Source organism: Rhinatrema bivittatum, chromosome 11, assembly GCF_901001135.1.
Source record: "Rhinatrema bivittatum chromosome 11, aRhiBiv1.1, whole genome shotgun sequence".
Taxonomy (NCBI): Eukaryota; Metazoa; Chordata; class Amphibia; order Gymnophiona; family Rhinatrematidae; genus Rhinatrema; species Rhinatrema bivittatum.
Window position 1 is genome coordinate 35,536,651 of NC_042625.1, and position 21,843 is coordinate 35,558,493.

Below are 21,843 nucleotides of genomic sequence, written 5' to 3' on the forward strand. Positions count from 1 at the left end.
CCTCCTCTGAAGTGTCTGGCTCCCCATCCGGGATGATCTTGGATAGGAGAGGCATGTCTCGAGATCCTCGGAGGTGCTGGGAAGTGCTTGTGCTTCCGGCAGAGTTTGAGGCAAGTGGACAGCCGGGGCTGGTTGCACCTGGACAAAGGTTTGCAGCCCTTTGAAAAATTCCACCCAGGAGAAGGTTCCTGGGTCCATGTTGATGCCAGGAGGGATTGTAGTGGTAGCCCCAGAGAAATTTTCCTGTGGGGGTGCCGAGTTGGACATAGTTAGTTCCAGGGTGCCATCATCAGTGGTTCCGGATCCCACTCCTGGATTTGGGAGGCCTTGATTGGGCTCTCCCTGGTTCTGATCGCACTGCTGGCACAGTGAGGATTCTAATTCAGGCTGCGCAGTTCTCAAGTGGCAGGCTGGGCAAAGGAAGGGTCCCTTGGCCTTCTTGGATGGTGGCGCCATTGTTTGTGCACATGTAGGGCTTAAAGATTTGTCCGTGCGAGAGTTACGCGCTCGGATGCTCTTAGTTGTGCGCGTCAGGAGCACAGAAGTTATGCGCAGTACGAACGCACAAGTTATGCGTGCAGGTGGCGGATTTTGTGTGCGCACAGTTATGCGCGCACAGTTGTGTGTGCCACTGTGTGCACAATCCAGATGAGCGTGCAGTTAAGCATGTATCCCTACGGACGCGCTCAAGTTAGGCTCCTCAGGCCTCTGGCCTGCTCCACGTGTACAGACAGCAAGGGCGGGGAAGATGGCACCGACGACTCCGGCAACAAGATGGTGATCCCCCCGGAGGGTCTCCTCGACTGTGGACCCTCCACCAGATCGGGGCCTAGCCAAAGGCTGCTCAACCAGATTTAAACCTCGTTGGAGGAAGGTCGGTACGGCTGTTCGAGCCTTGGAGACCGGAGACTTAGAAGAAAAGGTTTCTACTTTACCTGGTTTCGGCGCTTACCGGGTGGTCTCCAGCTGCGGTAGGAGAAGGAAATACCTTCACCGCCGCGCTCGAATCTGCACCCGCTGCCTTTCAGCCACCCTTGGGGGCAATGTCCATGCTGGGAATCAGCCGGCAGTCTAAGGCTCACCTCTGAGGGATATCGAATCGACCTCAGGAAAGTCTCGACTGGGAGAGGGACCGTTAGGTTTCCCGCAGGAGAAGCAGGACTCTCTTCTTAAAGGTAAAGTTTCTTCTTTCTTCTTTTTTGTAAAATGTTACACTATTCTCGTTTGGGATAGTGTCCGCATCTGCTATGGGAGACTGAGAAATACTAAAGAGCTAAGCATGCTGCACGGGTATATGTAGGCTGAAGTCAGCTTTGAAATCTGACTCCGTCTCCCATCTGCTATCAGGAGAGCACAATACCCATTGGTCCTGAGTCCATCTGGCTACACGCTAGGAAAAGTAGGTTGCTTTGTCTTCCCTGGGAACCCCTGAAGAAAGGTCTGCAGCCCCTGGAAACATTTCACCCAGCAGGAGGAGGATGGATCTATACCAGAGTCCATAGGCCCAACCTTGCTCTCTCCAACCTCTCTTGGGAAAGCTTCTGCCCTCAGGAACAAGAGAGAACTGACCGTTGCCTCGCCTCCCACTCCACTGACACCATCGGCAGAAGGGATACCCCAACATGGGCAAAAGCTATAGTAGTCAAATCGCTTTGAGCATCTAAACAGCACTGACACAAACGGAGAGAGAATGAGGACTGAATTGCTGTCAGATGGCAAGCCTCACAGATAGCAAGGTGCTTGGAGCTGTTTGTCCCTGGCACCTAGATCTGTTGAACTTCAGCTGTAGGCAGCCTCCTGCACGCACACTAATACCACCTGAGCATACCCCAGGATACATGCAAATACACACTCAAGACTAGGTCGAGGTCATACGTGCACAGGTATATGCGCAAATACACACTCGCATAGGCCGTGAATGTACACGTACAAGTAGCTGCTCAAATACGCACTCAAGTTTAGGTTGCACTCTTATGCGCACAAGTACCTGCGCACATACGTGCTCCAGTCTAGGTCGAGGCCTTAAGCGTTCAAGTACCTGTGCACATATGCACTCAAATCTAGGTTGCAGACAGTATACGCTCAAATCTAGGCCGTGGCCTTATGTCCCCAGGTCCCAGCACATGCAACTACCACGTGGTGAGAATGCTCACATGCCTAAGCACACGAGAAAAGAACCGCTGCAGAGGCCCACAGCAATGCTAAGCAAAGCCTGCCTGCAATTTCAGCAGGTTTAGGCCCGGATCCGTTTAACATCCGGCACTGAAAATCATCGGCCTGAAGAGCTTCTCAACAGCTCAGGCCTCTTGACTGGCCGAGAATCCATGGAGACTGAGGCCAAGAGCCAGCATCTCGTGAAACACACTTTGTGCATAATCAAAACCAGCAGAAGACCTCTACTCCTCCTCGGAGCAAGTGCCTCTCTGCACCTCTGTGGGACAGGGAACCGCCGGCGATAGTTGTAGAGGGGATTCCCCTGCCTCTCCCGCCGACGCTGCTAGGGAATTGAAAATGGCTGCCGTTTCCGCACTGACGGAGAAAGCCTCCGTGCTAGACCCGTCATCCATGAGGCTTGTTCTACCGGTGCGGTCATGCTTGATGCAGACCCCCTGAATGCCATGCCGCTTCTGCCACTCGCACACGCTGTTCCTCCCTGCACACGTGGTACTAGCAGCACCTCAACGGCAAGCAGGGGAACAGTCCCTCAGCGCCACGGAGCCAACACCTGGTCTCCTCCGCAGGCAGAGAAACTGCTGAAAATCTCCATCGCTGAACTGCCCAATCTGCTGAGGTAGCTTTCCCCCCAGAACCTCGCTACTGCACAGATTCCTCTATCTAGTTCCTTGTTCCTTTTTTTTTTTTTTTTTTTTTTAACTCTGACAACAAATAAAGATACATAGAAACCAATACTTTCCTTTGGTGCAGAGGTTCAGAAGCACAGGTCGTATGGCAGATCAGAAAAAAAAAACTTTACCAAACTTACAATACCTACTCCCTAGAATGGTACACAGAGCTGCTAGCAGAAAAAAAGAAAGTCAGCCAAATTAAAAAAGGGACTGACTAAAAGAAAACAGCTGCCCTGAGCCTGTAGTTGCCTCAGCAGCCTCGTGAAGGGGAGGGATCTGGACCACCAGATTTACACCCCATGGAAGAAAGAAGCAAGCGTACAAAAGGGTCACCAACCCCACCCCCCCATCTCGACCAGATAGGGAAGGACCCACTGGAATTCAAAAACCCCTTGGGAGGAAGGCCGATAAATCCAAAACTGTCTCATCACTGCAGAACTGCAGGTTTTGCACCATCTACCATCTGCTGGAGATAGAGAAATACTGAGGGACTGAAGGTGGCACACTGGGTTATATACAGTGTCAGAGAAACTTTATCTGTCTCCATCTGCTGGCAGGGAGGGAAAACTCAGGAGTCTGGACTGATCTGGGTACGTACAGGGAATATGTATTTTACTTTAGGGAACATTTTTATTTTTTAAGTTTGACTTAAATAATGTTAAGATCTGGCACTGGATTTTTAAATTTCTATTACAAATTTATAATATTAATTTTAAGAAAATCAAGCTCACAACCCAGAGAATGTACTGCGATGATTCATTTGTCCTGTCCTTTATTAAACTGAACTGGTACTATGGCCATAAAATGCTTTCTGTATGAAAAGCTATTCACACATCTGTTACCTGACACATTTCCCTTGATGGTGGAATTGGCATATATTTCTGCTTGAATGTACAGAACGGCAAAAACGCTGGAATTCTGACAAGCCACAACATGAAGAGTTTCAACAATGTGCAGCGAGTTGGTACAGCACTCTGTTTCGTTGGAGGAGCATGGCGGCAGAGTCCTGTTCAAATGCAATGTTACGATGGAGAAACTCTGAAAGGAACAAGCAAATCTATTTAAAAAGGGGCCGATAAAATATCGTGCGCTAGCAGCTGCGCATGGCTTAACACGCGATTGGATGCACATTCACAACCCCTGAGATCCAATATGGGGATTAGCGTGTCTAAAACGTGCTTCCAAATCATTACATAGCTAATAGCACTCATCACATGAAAATTCATGTAGATGAGGCTGTTAGGTAATCCCCGCAATCCAATACATTTTCCGTGTGGCCAACGCACCCTTGCAACGTGGAAAATTTTATGCTTGTTGTAAAGGTCTGCCACACTCAAGGGCGCATTGAAAAAAATAGAAAAATCCTGCTTTCTGTGATTCCTCCTAATAGTATCGTAGCAATACTATGTAGGAGGAATGAAATAAAGTAGTATTTATTTTAAAAAAAAATCTGGACGTCCAATACACACACTAGATACACGGTCCAGGCCGTATATCTGTGTGTGTATGCCAGTAGAAGGAGAAAATGGATGCTGGTAGATTGAGCGTGCGTTTTCCCAACCGGCTTGACAGCCACCTCTCCTGGGTGGCTGATGCTGAAAAGGCGCCAGGGACGCACATTTGTCACTAACGCCTCCTTGTTAGCACGACCCCTCATTTTAATGTTGGAGTGCGAGCCCAGGAGTGGTGGTTGGGCGTGCATTAGGAAAATGGGTGCTCATGCTGAGCACCCATTTTCTGTACACATTTATTGCATTGGCTTCAAGGTGTTAAGACTTTGCCCACTTGCCTCACCACATAGTTAAAAGGATACTTTAATTAAAAAAGGAAAATTGGTTCTTTCCTGCTAGTTTTCGTTCCTATAATACCACAGATCAGTCCAGACAAGTGGGTTTTGCATTCCTATCAGCAGATGGCGGCAGAGAACAAAACACTTTCAGGCACTGCTACTTAACTGAGAGTGCGACCTGCAGTCCCTCAGTATTGACCTGTACCCAAGCCAAACTATACTGAAACTTAAAACTTTCCCCCTCTTTATCAGGGTGAACATCAAAACCAGGGCTAGAGCCCACCAACACCAAGGAAACCAACTAAATCTGGTCATCCTATAGGTTCTAAATATGTACATACAAAAATATGATCCAATTTTTCAATGTAACCAGAAAGGTCTTTCGCAGACAAGGGGCTGGGTCTCTGGACCGATTGCTGGCACTTCAGGAATGAAAATTAGCAGGTAAGAATCAATTTTCCTTTCCTGTTCATATCCCCAGATGAGTTCAGTCAAGTGGGATGTACCAAAGTTCCCCTACACTGAGCGGGCCTGTGAAAGACTCCCTCTCAACACGCTTTTGCCAAAGGTTGGCTCTCCTGGAGCCTGAACATCTAAATGATAGTGGCAAGATAAAGAGTGAAGGGAAGACCATGTCCCTGCTCCACAAATCTCCTGCAGAGACACTAACTGACATTTAGCCCACAACGCTGCCTGTGCTCTAGAAGAATGCGCACGCAACCCATCTGGAATTCTTCTCCCCTTACAAAGGTAATAGCTTCCTTCATCCAATGCACTTTTGTGCCCTTGGAGGCCTTGCATCCTTTTCTGGCACCTCCAAACAATACAAACACATGAACCGACCACCGAAAACTGTTGGTGACCTTTAGATAAAGCAACAGTACCCGACGCACATCCCAGAAATGGAGCTCTTTTGCTTCCAGCGACTCAGCAGACCAATTAGGAAAGACAGGAACTCCACCATCTGATTCAAGTAGGAACCAGGGTACCATGCGCAAAGACAACTCCTCGTCTGAAATTTTCAGAAATGGTTCCTTACAGGACAGAGCCTGCAGCTCTGATATCTTTCTGAACGAACAAATTGCCACCAAAAATACCAACTTCAGCGTGAGGTCCTTTAATGACTCCTTCCACCACGGCTCAAATGGAGGCCCACAAAGCACCTGCAAGACCAAGTTTAAACTCCATGCCAGACCCAATCTATGCACCGGCAGCCACAGATGCTTGACCCCCTTCAAAAACCTAACATCCAGATGTGAGGCCAACGACCCTTTCCCTGGAGTCTACCTCTGAGACACCCCAAGGCTGCCACCTGAACCTGCAAGGAATTGTAAACTAAGCCCTTGAAAATCATGGGCTCAGTGTATCCTTTTGTCGCAAGCACCTGCTCTCAAAAGCCAAGCCATGAGACAAAAGTGATCCACTCGATCTGAGAAAATAGGACCTTTCCTTAACAGTCCTTGGAATTGAGCCAATCTCAGGGACTTATCTATTGCGCACTGAACCAGATCAGTGAACCATGGACAACGCAACCCCCCCCCCCCCCCCCCGGCACCACCAGGCCCAGATGCCTCTCAATGGGCCTTACACTCGACCTATTAAGAGCCACAGAGGGAATGCGTACAGCAGGATTCCTGTCAGCCATGAAAGAAGCCGAGCGTGTATGCCCTGAGCTCTGACCTATCGTCTGGGGCTGAAGAAATCTGCTGTCTTGTCATTGCTCCTTGATGCCATCAGATCCAGACTGGGACTGCCCCAACGAGACTGGATAAGGCCTCAGGCCTCCTTCAACAGCGCCCATTCTCCTGGGTCCAACTATTGTCTGGTGAGATAGTCCACTCCTACAACATGTGAAGCGGTTATCCCCTGCAAATGTTGCTCCGCCCAGGCAAAAAGGTCCTGGGCTTCTTGGGAAACTGCACAACTCTTCGTTCCCCTTTTCAGATTGATATAAACCACCATTCTCGCATTGTTCGACAAGACTCTGACTATTCGACCTTGGACTTGTGGAAAGAATTCCACTAACACCCTGCACACTGCTCATGATTCCAAGCGATTGATAGACCAGGATGCTTCTACTGGCGACCACAGTCCTTGTATCATCTGGTCTTGTCAGACCGCCCCCAACCCTCGAGGTTGGCATCCATGATCCCTATAACCCAGTCTGGAATTTCCAAGCCCATCCCTTTCTCCAAATTGGGCCAACACAGCCACCACGCAGGCTGGACCTGGAGAGATTGGACCCTGCAGCGGTAAAGGACAATGAAACTCCTCTGACAACGCATTCCAGCGCAATAGCAATGCCTCCTGAAGAGGACGTATGTGGGCAAAAGCCCATAGCACCAAATTCAACGTAGATGCCATTGAATCGAGAACCTGAAGATAATCCCAAGCCTTGAGCATTGGCATCCGCAAAATCCGCACTACCTGGGATTGTAACTTCCCAATCTTCTCAGAGGTGAGAAACACTCTGCTGAGCATCGAATTTTGCCTTCAAGTATTCCAGCATCTGGGTAGGTCTCAGGTGACTCTTTGCCAAATACACCACCCAGTTCAAGGACCACAATAAATCCATCACAATGAGCACAGACTGCCAGAATACCTTCTCCTATTTCCCTCGGATAACCCAGTCGTCCAGATAAGTATGAACTAGGATCCCTTCCCTGCGGAGAGCTGCTGCCACCACATCACCATTGTGAACATGTGAGGTGCAGTCACCCAACCAAATGGGAGGGTCCGAAACTGGAAACATTGTCCCAGAACCATAACACGAAGAAACTTTTGATGTTCTTCCCGAACGAGTGTGTGCAGATAGGCTTCCGTCAAGTCCAACGAGACCAGAAAAACTCCACTTGATGAACTGCCACTATCACCATTGGCAACGGGGAACTCGCAGTATCACTTTCACCTTTTGCAAATCGAGGATGGGATGAAAGGTTCTTTACTTTTTTTGGTACAACACAGTAAAAAGAGTACCTCCCATGACTGCGCTCCCTGGCTGCCACCAGTACTATCATACCAGCAAGGATCCCTAAAAGGCTAGAGGATGGGAATAAATAAAAAAGCTTAACCAGCATGGAGCGGCAGTGACTGCTTTGGGAAGCTTGCTGGCCAGACTAGATGGACCATTTTAGTCTTTTTCTGCCATCATTACTATGTTACTATGTATCATGCCAGCAACCGAAGGCAATATAACGCGTACCGAATCGCTACTTGCTTGCCTCTGGCACCGTAATGAGACACCATGAAAGCTTCTGTGATGGGGCAAAAAAATTCTAAAATCTAGCCATCCCTTATTACCTGTAGGACCCATTGGTCCAAAGTAATACTGGTCCACTCTTGGTAAAACTGTGATAGACGGCCTTCCTCCGCCATCTCGAGAGAGTGGACCAGTCTGGATTGAGTGTGAAGCCTTACTGCTGCCAGCCCACTGGCTGGAGCCCTCTCTGGGAAGTCTACGGGCACCTCAAAAGGACTGCTGCCTACCAGACCCCTGGTTCTGCTCCGAAGACAGTGCAGAACCCTTACTGAGTTGAAAACCATTGCATCTCCCAAAATCTAGAGCGAGGCGGAAAAGACTTCTCGACTGTCTTCTTATACTCCGGCAGCCTAATCCCTTTAGACTCCCCCAAAACCTTCATCAATTGTTTCAGGTCCTCCCCGAACAATATTTCTCCTGCCTTTAAAGGGAGGATTACAGAGCTGAGACTTGGACCACACATCAGCCGACCAATTCCACAACCACAGCAGATGTCGCACCAAGTCCACCGTGACCATATTCCTGGCTGAAGTCCAGCTCAGGCCATAAAGCGCGTCAGCCTCATAGGCAATCCCGGCCTCCACCTGAGCTGCCTGGCTGAAGACTTCCTCCTGAGACTTCCGGACCCAGCATAAACAGGCCCTCTCCATCAGACTTCCACAGATCGCCGCTCGCAGGCTCAGCACAGAAACTTCAAATATTCACTCCCGATGAATCTCTAGCTTACGGTGCTGCATGCCATGATTCGTTTCCTGCCTAACCAGAATGGTTGTCTTCTTAGTGACCACCGAGATCGAAGCATCCACCTTCGGCGAAACTAGCAGCTGCAGGATATCTCCGTGAGGGGATACAACTTTGCTACTGCTCTAGCCATCTTGACGCTCACCTTCGGGAAGTCCCATTTCTGGTTCACCAGCTTCTCAATCCACTTAGGGAGAGGAAAGGCTTTCGGTGCACCCCAGAACCTAATACTGGATCCAACCTTTCATTATCAGACTCCTCCTGGACCATCCTCATACCCAGTTCCTTCAGAATATGGGAAATAAGGGGCCTCAATTCCTTCTTACGGACAGATGAATCACCCATGGGTCATCTCCCTCAGTTATTGGGTCCTCTTCCAGATCAACCATGCCCTTATCCGCATCCTGATCAACATCCATGGTTAGATCTGCTGGGTCGTCCTGATCACCACTGGAACAACCCCAGGATCATCTTCCGGGTCATCCAGGTCCAAATCATCCGAGCCACCAGGCCCCTCAGGATAATCCAGGCCCAGCCATTGAAGGAAGTCACCTGACCCCTGGCCAAGGAGTCCCTCGACCTCTTTGCAGCAGGACGAGATGGCTAATTGAAATGTCTTTTATAGCCAGTGCTTTTCCTGGTTAAAAAGGCCTTAAGCATAATGAAGACAAATTCTGAGGAAAACTCCACATCATCCTCTCCCCTATCTGGCCCAGAGCTCACATCCCTTCCCCCCCCCCAAAGACGGGATCGCTGGAGACAACGGGGGAGAGGAGTCCCTGGGCTCCCAGGAGTCCTTCACCTTCCGAGCTGTAGCCCTCCTCCTGCCTGACAGGTTGTTTAGGCTCCCAGTATTAATCCTGACAGTGCCTTGGGAACCTGTAGCTCTCCTACCAACCTCGTTCCCCCCCCCTCCAAAAACGATTCGTGCCTTAGTGCCATGCATCCAGATATCCCCGAGCTAGACTGCCAGCCCGACAACCTTTCTGCGCTGGTAAGCTGATTTCGGTACCATCTTGTCTCCATGCGGCCGGGCCTACTGCAGAGGAACAGAAGCCGTGCTTTCGCGGTAAGCGGGAAAGGAGGGGAACGTGGCTCAATACATCCTCTGGCTCCCCGAGCAGCCCGAAGCCATGAACAGAGGAGCTACACTGCTCCCTTCCCCAGCCTGGGATTGCCCCAAGGATCAAACCAGGAACAACCTAAACAGTTGTTGCTGAAAGAAAAATGTAACACCTTTTTTTTTTTATATAAAGAAACAGCAGCCACAGCAAAGGAAGAAATTCAAGCCAAAAAAGGAATATTTCCCTGCGGCTGGCAACACCTCTGGGAAGGAGCCTTCATGGGATATGAGGGCACCAGGACCTCTGGCTGTCAGATCCAGTCATCTGCTATGGGTCAAACTGCCCATCCCTCCTGCTCGCCTGGCTCAACCTGAGGGATGGCCCACAAAGGTAGCTGACATCTCAGGGAGCGTCTTCTAACTTCCCTTCTTCTGTCCGGTTTTTTTTTTTTTTCTTAACTGCAGGTTTGCACCTCACTGCTGGAGACAGAGAAATACTGAGCGACTGCAGGTGGCACTCTCGATTATTGCCATTAGCAATGGTAACATGGAATAGACTTAGTTTTTGGGTACTTGCCAGGTTCTTATGGCCTGGATTGGCCTCTGTTGGAGACAGGATGCTGGGCTTGATGGACCCTTGGTCTGACCCAGTATGGCAAGTTCTTATGTTCTTAAATGTTTTAGTTCTCTGCTAGTAGAGATGCAGAACCCACTTGTCTGGACTGATCTGGGGTACGAACAGGAAAAATACTATACCCTCAGCCCTGGATTCTATCAAAAACTGACATATTGATGATACCATTGACTAATGTAAGAAAACACAAAAGATGTTACCAGCTATATGACTATTACATAATAAATAACATGAAATTGTAACATTTCAGCTTAAGAAATATGTTGATGTGATGCTTATATCATATTGTATTTGAGTGCTTTTTATCATATATATATATATATATATATATATATATATATATATATATATATATATATAGATAGTGTTAGATCTGATGTCCTGCACAACTTTTTTAAATTTTAATTTCAATCTTCCAGCTGTTTTCTGACACACAAAATTCACTACACAAAGAACTGCTCCCTGATAAGATCGGACTGCAGGGACTGAATATACAAGGCAACAATACATTTGAATCTGCTTATGAAAGTTATTGAAAACAAAAAAGCACACACACATTTTACAACAGTACAACAAAGTGTAATTTAGGATGAAATCACTGCCTACTGAAGAACATTTGCAAAGTTTTGCTAGTATTAAAAAGACTGCCAGTTGAGAGGTTGGGTAAAATATGTGTAGGGGGAGTAACTGGGCAGACTGGATGGACCAACTGGTCCTTACCTGCCTTCACTAAGATGGTAACTTTTAAACAGTCGCGCAGGCGCACATGTACTGGCATATGCCAGCTTGCGCCAAAGAATACAGCCATATTATAACATGCGCACATAATATAAAACAGGCTGTACACGCATGCATATGCGTGCAATTTTATACAGATGCGGACATATGCATGCAAATGCCACCTCCACCGCGTAAGTTGGAGAATTTTAGTAGATACGACCTCCAACACAATTACCAGTTTCCCCATGTAAAGGATAAGCCTTCCTAACCCCCCCTAGTTAATTAGCCTCTACCCTTACAATCCCATTGACTATTAAAGTATTTTGGTTTAGGACTTACAAGCCACCCATAGCAGAATTAAAGTTACACGGTGGGGGACCCTGGTGTACACTTGGGCACGCAAGAATTTACGTGCTGGCTCCATTCATAAATCCTGGCATGCCCACACCCCCATCCCTTTTTGCAAAAGATTTTTGGTGGGTGTACCGGGAGATATGCACCTACTCGCGTGCTTTTTAAAATCTGCGCATGCTGGCCCGACTTCTGCACATATCTCCTAGCTTTAGCATGCATAGGGCTTTAAAAATTTGCCTTTTACTGTGTTATTTTAGGCTACTTTCAAAAAGAATGCCTATGAGATGCCTGCGAGTTTGTGATTGAAATACACCAAACCATCATATATGTTGGGATGGGGGAGGCCAAAAATAGTTGGACAAAGTTTTGTTTTTTTTTGATCCACATAAACATGAATGCTCTGGAAAGCAGGCTCCATTCAGGTTGAATAAATTTGTTTTCTTTGGAAGACTACAGCAGCTGGGAACGATCTGACTTTTACTGAAACAAACACATCCACCTATACTCCATCTCTGGTCAGGAGTCACTCACACACGTCCATCAATCAGGACACAGCACTGATGTAGGTAGCAGTATATCTTTGCATTTACCTGACTTGCAGCCAGACTCAGATACCAAGAGCAAGTTGTGTTACTGCCACCGCAATTGGACTCTGCCAAAGTTCCTTAAGTAAAATAAACGAATAGGGGAATCTGTCAGTTAGTGCAGATAATGCATCCGGCTGCCCTGTGATTAAAGCACAATTACGCACCCTCCTCCCCCCCCCCCAAAAAATACAACTGGAAACCCAGAAAATAAGAAAAATGAAAGGTTGCCCTCCGCTTACCCACATCCTGCCCCAAGACCAGATGCAGGGAGATCGCTGTTGTATTTCCAACCACGAATGAACTCACAGAGGGGCCGGACATGAAGATGAAATAAGGATGAAAGCCTAAGTGACACAAATAAACAGACTGTGAGCAGGGTCTTAATGCACAGAACCTTTCAATCGTCTTGTCTAGATAGATAAGATCCTCGGAGAAAACACCGTACAGCGCTGCGTACGACTGGCAGCACCAAATAAAACACGAATCGCAAGGAAAATTTTCTAACCCTCTTTCCCCCTCCAGCAGCTCACCTGCCCGCGCCATGCCCGCCAGCACGGAGAGCAGCAGAAGGAAGGGCGCCGGGGACATTTTTCCCGCGAGCCCGGCGGGAGAGGCGCTAGCCCCGGCGCGGGGACCAGCCGGGTTGTCGGGACGCCATGTCTAAACTGACGCTCGTCGGCCATGGAAACGGCTCGTGCCCTACCAACCAATCGGAGCTCGCTAACGCCACCGCCGGGCGCCAGTTCGCTGAGGCTCCGCCTCCTTTCGATAACCTGTCAGCGGGAGGCAGGGACTCAGTGTTGCCAGATTGGCCTATTTCCCATCCTACTGGGCTAGTTTTTTTTCCTGCTGTGCAGGTTGGGCAAGTTTTGGGCTGGAAAAGTTATGTGGCTGCGTGCTAGCAGTCCTTTTTGTTGTTGGTATCTTTGTTCCTTTGCCACAGACAGCCGGGCAACCTTGCCAGCAGTCGCAATGTGATGACTCATCGGCAGCAGCCAATCAGAGACTAAAGGAATAGCTGGAAGAGACTTGCTGCAGTTTGCAGAGCTTGGAAGGGGACGAGGCATGCTGTCACATAGAGTAGGATTTCTCAAACATTTAGGTAACGGGACCCAGTTTTTGTACTTAGAAATTCACATGAACCCCAGCGGATATCCAAAATGTTAGCAGGGGTGCTGTCTCCTTCTAACAAGCAGTCCATTCTCACTTTCCCTGCATAGTCTTCATTCTCTTAATCCCCACCTCCAGTCAATCTTTCTCTCAATCTCCACCGCCCCAGCTGAAGGTTTTGTGACCTCATTTAGGGTCCCAACCCACAGTTAGGGAAGCCCTAATATAGAAGGAGAACTCTTATATCACTGTGCTCATAAAACAAATTACAGATTGAAGTGAAACAAACCTAGAGGTAAATAGTTTCTTTCCAGCTTGTCTTGTGCTGATAACACTAACATTTCCTAGTAAGCAGCACCATTAAACATAATTAACTGGGGCTTTAAAAAAAATAAAATTATGACCCATAATCCTAACATTTAATGCTCAATTTTTTTACTTATTTTTTGTAAAAATAAAAATTAGACAAACCAACGCCTAATCAACACACCATCCATCAACGAGCTTCTAACCAGCCTCAACCTGGTTCTAAATACTAATAAAACGGAGATCCTTATAATAGCACCGGACAAATCAACCCTGCCTACCTTCAGCAACACTACACACACCTCAGGATACACCACCTGGTGTCAGAGATCTGGGTGTAATTCTAGACGACAGATTCAGCCTCAATAAATTCATTAACACCACCAAAGAATGCTTCTTTAAATTACAAGTTTTAAAGAAAATAAAGCCACTCCTACGCTACAGAGATTTCCGCACAGTGCTCCAGGCCATCATTCTCCCGAAACTGGACTATTGCAATTCACTTCTGCTGGGACTCCCCGCATGCTCTACGAAACCCCTCCAGATGGTCCTAAATGCCACAGCAAGAATTCTCACCAACGCAAAAAAAACAGACCACATCACCCCAATCCTCCAGCACCTCCACTGGCTTCCCATTAAATACAGGATACAGTTCAAAAGCAGCATGATGATTCATAAGGCTCTACACAACATATCCCCACTCAACTTAACCTTCAAGCTACAAATTCATACTTCGGATAAGCCGACTAGAAGAGCATATCAAAACAGATTGATTACCCAGCCTGCAAAATCCTCCCTGAGAAAACACGCTCTATCAACTGCGGGCCCGTCTCTCTGGAATTCTCTACCACCAGACCTCCGCCTTGAGCCGTGCCATACTACCTTTAAAGCGAAACTCAAGACTTGGCTCTTCCTGCAAGCATTCCCTGAGAGCTAAGAACTAGAAGATTTAAAAAACCCTGTCCTTTGGTTTTAATGTATGGTTTCTCTGCCTTTATTTAATCTAGTCTATTAATTGCCTTATTTATTTACTTAAAGTTGAGCTTAGTTTTTGGTTTTTACCTATTTTTTTAGATCTAGTGTTTTTTTACTTGTTTCAAGTCTTGTTCAATGTAAACTGTTCCATGTAAACTGCCCCCCTGGCAGTAGTTCTTCTGTTAACTGTGAACCGGAGTGATATGTATTGTATACAGGAACTCCCGGTATATAAAAACTATAAATAAATAAATAAATAATGACAGTTGTATTCAGGATGGGGAAGCTTCTATTCAGATTTAGACTTGATGCTAGTCTCATTTCTATCATATTTTTTCTATGTAAAGCCTCCTGCCTGGAGTTAGTTATACTTAGTGATGCTGCTTGCTAGAAAAGGTTTGTGAAAGCAGCACAACAACAAGCTGGAAAGAAACTACTTACCTTCCACGTCTGAGTTTCATTCAAGTATGTAATCTGTTTTATGAGCACGGTGGTGTAAGAGGCCTCTTTGCCCTGCTGTTCTTGCGGCCTCTGATTGGCTGCTGCTGCCGCTGTGTCATCACACTGCGACTGCTGCCCGGCTGCGGCAAAGAAGAGGTACCAGCAACAAACAGGATTGTTAGCACTCAACCACCCACTTGCCCAACCCGCACAATGGGAAAAAAGTAGCCAATGGGGTGGGAAATAGCCCAATCTGGTAACACTCGCCCCGGGATAGGGGACGATCGGCCCTGCGGTGCGCGTGACGTCAGGGGCGGGGGACGGCCTCCGAGCGAATTGCACTTCCGCTTCCGCACGATGCGGCACTGCTCCGAATGGGGAAGCCGAGAAGTAGAAGAAAGTGACGTGGTTTGAAGGAGAGTGGGAGATTGACACTGCACATCTCGCTTTGTCCCGGTGAGTGCTGACTCACCCCCCTTTCCCACCTCCGTGTTCTTCTCAAACCATTCATTTTGTCTGCCCCGACTGGAGAGGTGACTCCCAGAACTACTCGGCCTGGAGAGGTAACCCGGATCTGCCCCGGTTGGAGAGAGGCGTCAGATTGTAGTATCGGGCCGGAACAGAATATGGGCTCCCTGTTCAGGAGTGAGGCGATGTGCCTGGCACAGCTCTTCCTGCAGTCTGGATCTGCCTATGACTGCATCAGTGAACTGGGAGAACTGGGACTGGCTGAGTTCAGAGATGTGAGTAACTGAAACGCACACACTCTCACTCAGACACATTCAAATCTGCTGACAAACTAGTTATGCACAATCAGATCCATTTTTCTTATGATATTGTTGCATTTTTATATGAAATTGTTTTTCTGGCATATTTGAAGAATGATTTCTTCAATTGATTTAAAAATGGTAGCTACTGAAAACCAAAGGCACTAACCTGTAAATCTTTTGTGTAGAGTTAAAAAATAAACCAAAACGCTGTGGCATAGTTAACAATCTGTATCAAATTCCCTGTGCTGTCTTCAATTCATGATGTAACCTTCTTTGGCACTTGTGTGAATGACTGGCCACAGGTCATTCATGGATGTGTTTCATGTTTACAGCCATAGAAAAATACGATATTTTAGAAATGACTATTGCAGGTGGTACTTGTGTGTAGAATACTTCATGTCAGGTGGAGCTAAGGGAATTTGCAATCCAAATGAAAAGAAACAGGTAAGATAAAGCCATCTATCCACAGCACACATGCTTGCAGGGCAGAGGGTGGGTGGGCTGCATTGAAAAGAGTTTAAGATATGCTCACTTATAATAAATGTAATTATTTTCTAAACTTATTATTTTAGTTAATGTATTTATTGGGGTTTTTTATTATGTAGATTATATGTTGTACCTTTGAGCATTTTTTATTGGCAAAGTGAGTTACAAATTTCTATATAAACAAATGACCTTTGTCAGCACAGCTGTGCTTATGATTCCAGACTGGGTTAGGGCATACAGCAGATCCTGTCAGAAGAGAGAAGTCTAGCTGTATTTTGAATGTTACAGCATGTGACCATAAACAAAGAGCCTGATTTACTAAGGCTTAGTAAATGAAGCCCAAAGCGGATGACTTAGTCAATTTGTTTTCTCACCACAGCTCAATCCACATGTAAGCCCCTTTCAGAGAAAATTTGTTGGTGAAGTGAAGAAATGTGAAGAGATGGAGAGAATATTAGGTAAACAAATTGTAACATTTGTTTTATTAGTTTAAAACTCAGCAGCATTTGTAAAATCTCTATGTTCGTATTGGGATCACTGAACTTTTGAAAAGGCTGCTAGTTTGCTAAACAAAAAACGAATACATGTTCTGTATGAATGGCATTTCTTATAAATAGCACTAACATTTTCAGTAATAGCCCTTTTTTCATTTTGTGTTTGTGATAAACATCCCTGGTGAATAAAGTACATAGTTTGGAATTTGGTCATGGAAAGTTATGAGAAAAGCCCATATGCAAACATTACATCTTTGCAATCAAATATATAGACTGGGAAGGCTGTCTAGCTGGCTTTGCCCTGTTGTTCTCTGGGCCCTTCTGCGAGTTAGCATAGAATTCTTCACTGCATATCCTGCCTGTTGGAACAATGTTTTTTGTAAAATTGTCTAGAAACACAAAGTAATGGAAAGCTTCAAAGAAACTCAGCATCTCTTGATTCAATATTATTTTTCTTGGTTGAAGTGTTTCCTGGTAGTCCTGTCTAACATTGCACTTAGCATGAAACCTGGAGATGCATATATTATTTTCTGTCTCTTTTTACATTAGATATCCTTTAGATTCAAATGGGGTACAATACCTTTTTTGTCAAGTTTTGTTTGATTTGATTCGGCCTTTCTCCAATGAAGCTTGTGTTGGGTGACAATAGTAGTTAATGGCTGAGCTACTAAATGAGAAATCCAGGTCTGATTAATTGATTTAGAGATTAGCATGATTTAGGATGCAGCCTCCTCTACCAGCACACTCAGCCCTGGGGAATGGCTGAATCAATTTCTGTTCAGTGCTTGATGGAAGATTATCAGATTATGGTAGTCTCTGTTAGGAGTTAGGGTTGCCAACTGTCCAGATTTTCCCGGACTGTACTGAATTTAAAGGCAGTGTCCGGAAGCCAGACAGAGGGCTAAAATGACCAGGAATTGTCTAGATTTTAACCCTCCAGTCCAGTGCAGCAGCTATGTTGGTAATGGCACCCAGAGATTCATATAGGTGTTTTTTTTTTTTAACTTGAACCAATATAGTCGGTATGTTCTGAGCTAATATGTCTAGCAAAGTCATGCTGAGAATTAGCTAGCTATTTTAATGTGCTGATCAGAAAAACCCAGAGTCTGTGAAAATATGAAGTAATCAACTGAGTGTTTCACCTTTGTTATTGCAGTGCAAAGTCCATGTACAAAGTAGTACAGTATCTCTTTAAAAAAATCTCTCTTAAAGTAGAACTGCCATCTGCTCAGGCTGTGGTTGGCAGAATCATGTAAGCTACAAATACTCTCTGTTTTCAAAGTTTTATGGAACGCTTTAGTAGGCAATGCCGTTATCACCAAGAGAGCTCTGTGGTTTACTAGCAAAGATGCCAGCGATGTATATTATCTGAACTCGGTATCGGCCTGCTTCAGGAGCATTATGGCCTGGGATTCAAAATGCTGTTGGGGTGCTAGATGCACACATGAGCAAAGTAATAAATAATAGTCATTTTCACGTTGCATTTTACTTTATTTAAAAAATTTATAGGCCACCCTAGCCTGTGTTCTAGGTGGCTTCCAGTTAAAAGTATATGCTTGCTTCCAGTACATGTTCTTATAGCCTGGAGGAATGTTTTGCTTAGAGGAAGAAGATAGAGCACATATGACATTTTGAAAGATTTGCGTGCTAGTTTTCCCCTTTTGGCTGCTCTCACGAGGAAAAGCTTAACAAATTAGGGATCTTCAGCTTGAAGAAGAGATGATTGAGAGGGAATATGATAGAGGTTAATAAAATCCTGAGTGCTTTAGCCAATAACCCAAGGAAACCTTTTATTACACACTATTATTCTAGCTTTGCATAGCATTTCATTTCTCAACAAGTAGCAGCAGGTATTCAAGATTTCAGCCTTTTCCTGTTTAGTTCACCACAACAGTTCTTGTTTTTGTTGCTCTGGAAGGATATCTCCTGCAGCAGTGTTTAATCACCGACAGGGCAGCATGAGAGCCCGAGACCCATGGGATGAAAATGGCTGCCTTCCTGTCCCCACTTTCATAGCTTTTTAATTTCATAATGTTTTTTCTAAAGAACCATCAAAATATAAATCCAGCCAACTTAATGCTTTATAATTTTGTGAAATGTATCCTGTTAACTTTGCTGTGAAGTTATGCTTTACGGGTCTGTTCTGTGAGGGCTGCAGTGTACGAAGACAACACTGACTCTGATCCGAAAGTCATTCTGCCTTGTGTATTTTACCTTCCTTTGCATCTCCTGTTGGTAGAGGCAAATGGTGTAACTAAGACTTCTTCTGAGTTGGTGACTTTTGTTTCTCACAGGATATTTAGTGCAAGAAATCAAGAAAGCTGATATCCCTCTTCCTGAAGGAGGTATCGCTCCTGTAGCTCCTCTTCCAAAACATGTTTTGGACATCCAGGTAAACTGGAATTTATATTTTAATGGAGTAAAAATCTTACAGATGGGTAAATTAGTCTGTTTATCATCTTTTTGAAAATACTTTTTATTATTATCCTATTTATTAGGAGTGGAGGAGTAGCCTAGTGGTTAGAGCAGTGGGTTACGAACCAGGAGACCAGGGTTCGAGCCCTGCTGTCGCTCCTTGTGACCTTGGGCAAGTCACTTTACCCTCCATTGCCTCAGGTACAAACTTAGATTGTTATCCCTCTGGGGATAGGAAAATACCTACAGTACCTGAATGTAATCCACTTTGAAGTGCTTAAAAAAAGGGTGGAAAGTGGAATATAAATCTAAAAAATAAATAAAATTATATGTTCAGTTTTCAAAAAATGAATGTACAGATGAATGGGGACGTTTAACATGCATACCTGAAAAACGGAAAGAAAGGCCAAGATGTACTGTATTATTGTACAGTAAGATTTGATGGAGTTTAGAAATGAGGCAACACAGTGTGGACTAAGTTCTCTCTTCCACATTTACTTTTTCCTCGCCCTTCTGTAGATGCTTGCTCTGGGTGACATCTTTTTGCTGGCTGAGGACTTCGAAAACTGAACTCTTTGGTGCCTTGCCAGCAAGGATTTATTTATCTGTACTTTTATCTTAAAGTTGGCCATCAAGACGGGGAACATCATTAAACATTTAAAAAGAATCATGCGAAATATCACAAAATATATATTAACATAGCCTAATTAAAATTGCTCCAGGTCTCCAAGCTCCCAAACTTCCCATCAGTCTCCATGTAAATCACCCAGGCAGCATGTGGCTGTCAGGTTATCCTCCCCCCACCCCTTGAACAGTGATGTACACAACATTAGTCCACCACGAGCCTCTCTGTTATACCATTTTCCCCAGTCACTTCACTCTCTGCCTGCATCAGGCCCACTGGCTGCTATCGGGTCTGTATTGGAAGACTTATGAGGAGAGGCTGAAGGATGTGAACATGTACAGCCTGGAAGAGAGGAGGTGCAGGGGAGATAGGATACAGACCTTCAGATACCTGAAAGGTTTTAATGATGCACAAACTTCAAGCCTTTTCCATTGGAAAGGAAACAGTAGAACTAGGGGTCATGAAATGAAACTCCAAGGAGGAACATTCAGAGCCAATCTCAGGAAATATTTCTTCATGGAGAGGGTACTGAATGCCTGGAATGCCCTTCCAGAAGAGGTGGTGAACACAAAAACAGTCAAAGAAATCAAAGGGGCATGGGATAAACACTGTAGATCCCTAAAGGGTGAAGGACGGAAATGAAGAAAAGGGTGCACGAGGGTAACTTGCTGGGTGGCAGTTACTACCCTTAACAGTATGCATGGGAATTTCTACCCTGACCCAATAAGCCTTGATGCTTTCCACACACTGTTCTCCTCTTTGACGTTGCTCTCTGCTTTTAAGGTGTGAAGGGAAAAGGGGAATTGGATTCAGAGGACAACCAACAAGGGCCCCGACTTTTATGGTCCAAGATACTGATACACAGATATAAGGGAAAACGAACAGGATTGCTTCTATGGTTAAGTTCAAAAGCAAAGCATGTCAAGTAGCACGGTCTGAATTTTCAAGAAGGGTCCTCATCCAGTAAAAATGTTGCTAGCAGTAATTTTTTATAGATTTGGCAGTTGTTTTTTTGGGTTTTTTTTTTTTTTAAATATCTTTTTATTTGTAACTTTCAAATGAACATCAACAATTATAGTGTACTGTATTCTGTTAGCATCAGTTAAGTAATTCTACAGATTATACAAAAGAATATCACATCCAAGGCTTCACACATGGCTCCCGTAGTATCCAAACAAAATAGTAATGACTGATGGGCAGAGCTATGATGTAATAATGTTGATCGCTGTGAGCGGCATTTGATGGCAATTTTTGTATACGTTGAAAAAACAATTAAATAACTCATACAGAGTAGGAGTTAACAAGTCAGAGAAAGCCTTGTAAAATTCAATAGGGTACCCATCAGGGCCTGGGCTCTTCCCTTCTCCCAAACCCTAATAGCCCTTTCCACCTCATTTGGTGTGATATCTGCAGATAAAAAGTCTACCTTGTCCGCCGTCAAGCTTGGAAACTCTAAAGAATTCAAAAAAGTTATCCCTAGCTCCTCCGGTTCCCGTTGTGCCCAATATAAATTTGCAAAATGAACAGCGAACAATTTAACATCCACTGGCAGCTGCTTTGCATTCCCCTGGCCATCTCTAACACCATCTATAATGGAACTTTCCCTCTGATTTCAGATTGCCTTGGCAAGCAGTAAACCTGCATGCTCATAGCAGCGCTGCTTAGAAAATCGCAATGCTTTTTCAATTTCGCTTACTGCAATACTCTTAGTTCATCCTTTGCCAAGTCTAATCTCTTCAGTGTTTCTGAAGAGCAGTCCCCTTTATGCCTCTCCTCCAAATCCTTAAATTGCTTTTCCAATTCCACCTGTTTAGCTCTTCTTTCTTCTTTCTCTCCTCTCTTGGCATTTCCTCAGTGTGCGTTGAGCTAAGTCGGCGTACATCGCAATAAACTGGCCCACCCATTACCAAGTGGATTGCTTCCTAGCTGCATTGTAAATCTTTTTTTTTTTTTTATATTCAAAAGTTTTTTTTATTGATTTATACAAACCAAACAGCAGAACATTGGGTCAGCGGAGGGTAGACTCTGAACCTACGCCAGACTCTTACAACGACCATTGAAGTATATCATTGAAACAGTTATCCCCTCCATCCCCCCCCCCCCCCCCCAGCCCCTGAATAAATCCTCTTTTTTTATCGCATAATTGTGGAAGGTGAGAATAATGTCCCTAGGTTTATTTTGCACTCGCTGACTCAGCGCTCAATGCGCCCTCTCCAATTCAACCGAGC

General features: G+C 45.4%; 2 protein-coding genes across 6 annotated transcripts in view; one reads left to right on the plus strand and one right to left on the minus strand.

Moving 5' to 3' along the window:
- TCTN2 (tectonic family member 2) overlaps window positions 1-15,012 on the minus strand; it is a 56,594-nt gene extending 41,582 nt beyond the window's left edge. Inside the window, exons 1-4 of one of the 3 annotated variants that reach the window (XM_029571289.1) lie at window positions 14,826-15,012; window positions 12,233-12,337; window positions 11,997-12,070; window positions 3,689-3,884 (exon numbers count right to left, since the gene is read on the minus strand). In XM_029571289.1, the coding sequence (XP_029427149.1) occupies window positions 3,689-3,884; window positions 11,997-12,070; window positions 12,233-12,314 (352 nt within the window). In that variant the 5' untranslated portion in view covers window positions 12,315-12,337; window positions 14,826-15,012. The other 2 variants (XM_029571290.1, XM_029571288.1) reach the window with 2 other exon arrangements.
- A 117-nt stretch (window positions 15,013-15,129) lies between these two features.
- ATP6V0A2 (ATPase H+ transporting V0 subunit a2) overlaps window positions 15,130-21,843 on the plus strand; it is an 85,731-nt gene continuing 79,017 nt past the window's right edge. For 2 of the 3 annotated variants that reach the window (XM_029571285.1, XM_029571287.1), the window contains exons 1-3: window positions 15,130-15,568; window positions 16,461-16,539; window positions 18,870-18,967. In XM_029571285.1, coding sequence (XP_029427145.1) covers window positions 15,452-15,568; window positions 16,461-16,539; window positions 18,870-18,967 — 294 coding nt within the window. In that variant the 5' untranslated portion in view covers window positions 15,130-15,451. The remainder of the gene's footprint in view (window positions 15,569-16,460; window positions 16,540-18,869; window positions 18,968-21,843) is intronic. The other variant, XM_029571286.1, reaches the window with a different exon arrangement.